The sequence below is a fragment of the Mastomys coucha genome, unplaced genomic scaffold (genome assembly GCF_008632895.1).
Source record: "Mastomys coucha isolate ucsf_1 unplaced genomic scaffold, UCSF_Mcou_1 pScaffold18, whole genome shotgun sequence".
In the NCBI taxonomy this organism is placed as follows: domain Eukaryota; kingdom Metazoa; phylum Chordata; class Mammalia; order Rodentia; family Muridae; genus Mastomys; species Mastomys coucha.
In genome coordinates this window covers 111,777,749-111,783,590 of record NW_022196900.1, presented here as the reverse complement: position 1 = coordinate 111,783,590, position 5,842 = coordinate 111,777,749, and the positions used below count along the sequence as shown (strand labels likewise).

Here is a 5,842-nt window from a genome sequence, read left to right as displayed (position 1 = left end):
TCTCTCTCTCTCTCTCTCTCTCTCTCTCCACACTGCCTACTCCTCCCTGCTAAGCAGCTACTACTGCGTACTATAAATTAATTAACTACGTTCACAGAGATGCGGGCAGGGAATTGGGCTCAGAGCATTCTCTGCACCTCTGCCAGGAAGGCACTCTTAGTACACGCTGGCAGGCAGTGCGCCACTCAGACGCGGATCCCAAGAGCCGGCCAGATGGACATACATAACCCTGCCCTTACTCCGTCTGTACTGAGCCCCCCACTGGCAGCTTTAATGCCATCACGACCATTCACAGTGTTGGACGGCCACAAGATTCCTGGGTGTCGGGGCACTCAAGACACCCCTTCAAACTGCATTTCCTGAGGGGCCCCAGTACCAGTGTCCACTGGACATTTCAGAGGGACTGGCTATGCCCAGCACCTGTCATTTACTGTCCCTCACCTCGAGCCACCACCCAGCGGTGGTGACTCTGCATTATCTGCTTTATACAGAACAGGAAGAGGAACTCTGAGCGTCCTCCTCACCCTCATCAGGTTTACCCTGGCGCTGGCAGACAGTGGGTTGGCACTATCCCAAAGGACAATTGAATGTTCAACAACCAGGCACAATAACAAAAGACAAGCAGCCTGGCTGGCCTTGCACATGCCTCTGTACAAACAGGAGAGCTACAGTGGAGAGTAACAGACTGAGCCAGGATCCACAGCAAAAAGAGAAATCAAGCTCAAGCAGGCTGCGAGGGAGACAGAATGGGGACAGGGAAAGAAAGAGTCATTGTGGAGGCCACACTCCAGTGTCCAATAACACAGGCAGGCAGAGGCCAGGGGACAGGCTAGCTGTAGGAAACAGAGGCCCAGCACAAAGCCTGGTGAAGGGCTAAACAGAGATGCAGCAGATGCTGAAGGACCCTCTCACATCACTGGTCCAGACCACACAAAGGCCGGTCACCAGAGCAAGCCAGTCCAGAGAAGGGTGGGGTCTGACTAAAATCTCCACCAGAGGAGCAACTTCTTAGTGGGTTACTGAAATGAAGGAGGGCTCAGGAATCGAGCTTGAACTGGACTCTCCTTGTGGTCCTGGATCAGCTCCTCCTCCCCCCACACACACACAGCAGTGGGAGGCCCAGTTCCCACAGAATGTCTTCCTGGAACCACTGCAGATGATCAGTACACGCCTGCTCCTGGGAAGGGCACATGTATGCACACACGTGACAAAGATTACAGCCCTAAGATCCCACGGCAGTCCATCCCGAGGACTACTGTCATTCGGCAAAGGAGATTACAGAGATCTTACGTTTCACCAGGGGCCACTCTACCAACAGCTGGCGGTCTAGACCAAGTCCTGAGGTAAGAAGCCAGGTGTCTCCTGCTCCCTGTTACCTGGGAAGTTTCACTGTGCAGCGCACAGCAGGAGTGCTGGGAAAACTACCGTGAGCACAGGCTGAGGGCTGGAAGGTCATTTTACTGAATCAGTGAATCAGTGATTGATACAGAAGAGAGCCTGAAAGCGGGGAGCGCACTGGACGTGCTGGCGACAAGGAGACCTTTCAGAGCTAAGCAGGCCAACAGCCTTGTGATGCATGGGCGTTACAGAAAACAGACCTACAGTTGCTACAGCTGCATCCCGTCCTAAGAACAAATCTACGCCATGACCTCGATACACGCTGCCTAAGCAATGCAACTGGATGGTGACCAGTTCCTTTGGAGGGATCGGCCAAGTGCCACACACCCAATCTTACCTGGCAACAACACAGGAGAAGAGGCAGAACTGCTAGGGAGCTGGGATGGTGGCAGAGCCCAGTACCCCCAGAAGGGCCTGGGCTAGACAGGAAGTATGGTCCCATGGCCAACCCCACCAAGGGCCCAGTGCCATGACCACAGCTATGACCCTGCTCAGCACAGAGGCATAGCAAGGAAGATCATCCCATGCGCAGAAGCCACCATGGCAGAGAGCAGAACCTTCTAGACTAGATCCTGGAGGACTAAGGAGGCCGGAGCGTGGGGAACCTCTGCGCGGAGGCCATGTCTGGGCCTTGTCTGTGATGCTGCAGGCTCTGGAGCACACTGCCTGGGCGTCAAGCTTGGCTTTTACTGCCCAGTGTTCCCCAGCCTTCAAGGGGCCAAGGCCGGAAGGAGGGCAGCTGTGTCTTCACTCCTGCTCTGAAGAGACTCCACAATAAAGAGACCGGAGTCCCAGCATCACAGAGCTACTGGCAGCAGCTGCCTCTGCGGGGTCGAGTGTGGAAGGAAGGAAGGGGGGGTGGCCTTTCCTGAATTTACTGAGTAAGGGCTGTTGGCATTTCAGAGCTTTACAACATAAAGATGCTTCATGCCCCTGAGCAACTAAGATGCCTATGGTGGTCAGCTATGTCATGTGTATCTCAGTACACCTAAAATGCTTATAGTGGTCAGCTACATTATATGTATTTCAGTACAACCAAGAAGTAATACTGTCAATGTCACTGGTACCATGGCCCAGGAAGGGTGAGACACAGCGACGGGCGGCTTTCCTGGCACAGCCTTGGAGACAGGAAGTGTGGGTGTTATAGCACTGCTGGGGGGAGGGAAGGCCTTGAGAAGGCTGGAGGCTCTTCAGAATGGGGCTGAGTGACAGATGTCACTAACATCTGCCCTCCCAGCACACCAGGCCACACTACTAAGGGACTAGTGGGCAGCCCAGCCAACTTCACCCACCAGAATGAGCCCAGGTCCTCGGAAGCCTGAGCTAACCTAAATCCAGAGGTGAGATGCAAAGACAGCTTACCTGTGTCGCTGCTGTGACTGGGGAGGAGGCCCGGGATGGGCTGGAAACCAGACACCAGGAGGTTCTCAGGAAGCAGGTGGAAGGCAGGCTCTAGGGCTGGGTGTGGCTTCAGGGTGTACTGCAGGCTACAGGTCTCCATCAGCGTCAGGTACTTGTTCTCTGGAGGGGGAGCACCAGACACGGAACGAAACCAATGGTATTTCCAGTCAAGGAGCCGAAACCCAGAAATTTAAGAGAAAACATCACGAGTAAAAACTTCATGAGTACACGGCTTGTTTCCCTGAGGAGTGGAGAGTACACGTGATGTCAGGCATGTGGCACACAACTGTATTCTCAGCGCTGGGAATCACATGCAAGAGGAAAGTGAGTTCCAGGCTAGACCCAGTCGCATGCAGCAAGCCTTGTCTCAAAGAAAAAAAAATCAAGAATAAACAAAGGCAAAAAAGGACCAAGCCACACACTACCCTCTCCGATGGAACTGAAACAACAGAATCTTGTTTCTTGGCTTTTGGCTTTGTTTGTATTATGTGCACATGCATGTGTGTGCACATACATGTATGTACAGATGCATGGGGGTGGGAGGGTTTGCATGTGTACCTGTGTGCATAAGAGTGTATATGTGTGTGGATAGGTGGGAGGATATGCGTGTATACATGTGCGCATGTGAGTGCATACATGGATGTGCAGATACATGTGAGCAGAGACAGAGGCAGGTTCCTCCTGTGTCCACTACAGAATCAAATCCAAGCCTGTGCCACAGGACTCCAGAACCACTGCTGGGCCACAAGGGTTAGACTGGAAGAGACAACCAGACAAGGCCGGATGGGAAGCCCACAGAAAGGTAAGTCTGGAGCTCGAGACACACCCAGACCAGGCCAGTCTCTTACGTTCTATGGGATCCTGGAGAAGTGGGTGCAGGAGAGCTCTTGGGGTGCCATGATACAGCCTCAACCTGAAAAACAGAACCCAGAAACCAAGTCAACGGCCCACATTTCACAAATACCACATCACTCACCAGGACCCCGCCCACCTCTGCCTCCCAGAGCCTTCTAAATGTGGCCAGTCATGTCTGCTGCAGGAACAGAGGTGGCTGAGGACAGTGCCAGCTCTCCACATCTGACAAGCATGCCCCAGAGGCCTGCAGCCCAAGGAGCAAGAAACTAGAAAATGTGCTCGGCAGTTACGACACGCACTGCTCTTCCAGAGAAGCTGGATTCAGTCCCAGTGCCCATGGTGGGAGGCTCACAACCACCTGCAGCTCCACCTCCAAGGGATCTGCCACCCTCTTCTGGACTCCTAGGACACTTATGCACATGCGGCAGGCACATGTGCACACGTGTGCCCTCAAGTGAGCATGCATGTGCACACATTTACACAGAGAGAGAGAGAAGAGAGAAGGGGGAGGGAAAGAGAGAAAGAGGGAGAGGGAAAGAGAAAGGGAGAGGGAGAGGAAGGGAATAATAAAACTAATTTTTTTTTAAGGCTAGAAAGCAACAGAAAGAGACTGAGAAGTGCCCGGAAGACACTATCCAGGCACATCGCTGGAGCAGGGTTTTCACCCAAGAATCGCATACCTATGCACATGTCTGGGGGAGATATCTAGTTAAGACAGTGGGCAGGGTGCCCCTGGCATGTGCTGGTGAAGGCCAGGGAGCTGCCAAGAATCCTACATGCACGGCATGGCCCGACAGCAAAGACTGAGCTGAATGTGAGTGGCTCCAACTCTGAGAAACGAGGCTCTAGAGATGCAGTGTGAGCTAGAACCCTGGCTGGAGGGTTCCAGAGCTTATCCATCTCTGTGCAGTCAGGATCCAAACAGCCTGGAGTATATCAGGCACTCAGCTGTCACCTACTGAATGATGAGTACCGCACAGTCAACACTACACAGCTGTTCCAGTGCCACACAGCTGTGTGACAACTGCACAGATGAGTACCGCACAGTCAACACTACACAGCTGTGTGACAACTGCACAGATGAGCAGGTAGCCTGCCTAAAATCTCACACAAAAGAGGCGACAGATCAGAGCCTTGGCCTGTGTGTGTGGCACATTGAACCTGACACTCAGACCTGAAGCCATTTCTCTCTCTACAGAAAAGAGCAATTCTTTGGCTAAGTAGAATTAGCATCAGGCATATTTACACACAAAAGACCCATATACATAAAATAAAAATAAATCTTTGAAAAGAGAGAGGAGGAGAAGGAGAACAAAAAGGGGAAGAAGAGGAGAAAGAGGAGGAAGAAGGGGAGGAGGAAGGGGAGGAGGAAGGGGAGGAGGAAGGGGAGGAGGAGGAGAAAGAGGAGGAGGAAGCGGAGGAGGAGGAGAAAACACGGAAGGTACCGTTTGTCCTGGGCTGCAGAGGTGGGAGATTCTGGCTTATTGCCAAAGATGCGAAGAATTCCAAACCCACAGGACAGCAGCTGCAGGGTGCCATCCCTTTTCCTGCCTTCGGTGACCACTTCGACCACAGCCACGATGCTGGGGTGGCTCAAGGTGGTGTGGAAGTACAAGGGCTGTAAGAGAGAGCAGAGGCCACTGGAGTAGTGAGAGTGAGGGGCACAGAGGCGCCCTCCTCCCCAGAGCCTGTCATGGCACACCACGATCATCAGGCCCCACCCAGTGACCTGGTGAGGAAAAGAACATACCGCCATGACAGACCCTTCAGAGGCTGGGGTGCAAGCTTAGGAGCTGGAGTCCATACCCCAGAAACCCATGCAAATGCCAGGTGGGCATGACAGCCCACTTGTAATTCCAGCCCTGGAAAGCAGAGGCAGGATCCTTTGGAGCAAGCTGGCCATATTAGTGAGCTCTGGGTTTGATTGAGGGAGTCTGCCTCAGTGAGTTAGGTGAGAGGGCCATCATCCTTTCCTAGTTCAGTTCAACATGCTTGTTAGAGTTCAAATTGGCCAAGTCAACATTCCCAATATCAACCTGAAGCTGTCAAATATACTCATATACATGTGCATATACCCACACAGATACGTGCACACACATACAAACACGCCTAAGCATATGCACACACACACACACACACACACGCACACGCACACACACACATGCACACGCACACACACACACACGCA

The 5,842-nt window shown here is 52.9% G+C and overlaps 1 protein-coding gene across 7 annotated transcripts in view; it reads right to left on the bottom strand.

The window, feature by feature from the left end:
• Positions 1 to 5,842, bottom strand: part of Nphp4 (nephrocystin 4) — a 91,858-nt gene that overhangs the window by 64,249 nt on the left and 21,767 nt on the right. For 6 of the 7 annotated variants that reach the window (XM_031379634.1, XM_031379637.1, XM_031379638.1 and 3 more), the window contains 3 exons: positions 5,100 to 5,272; positions 3,648 to 3,712; positions 2,761 to 2,919 (listed from right to left, as the gene is read on the bottom strand). The exons of the other annotated variant lie outside the window; for it this stretch is intronic. In XM_031379634.1, coding sequence (XP_031235494.1) covers positions 2,761 to 2,919; positions 3,648 to 3,712; positions 5,100 to 5,272 — 397 coding nt within the window. The remainder of the gene's footprint in view (positions 1 to 2,760; positions 2,920 to 3,647; positions 3,713 to 5,099; positions 5,273 to 5,842) is intronic. 7 annotated transcript variants of the gene reach the window in all.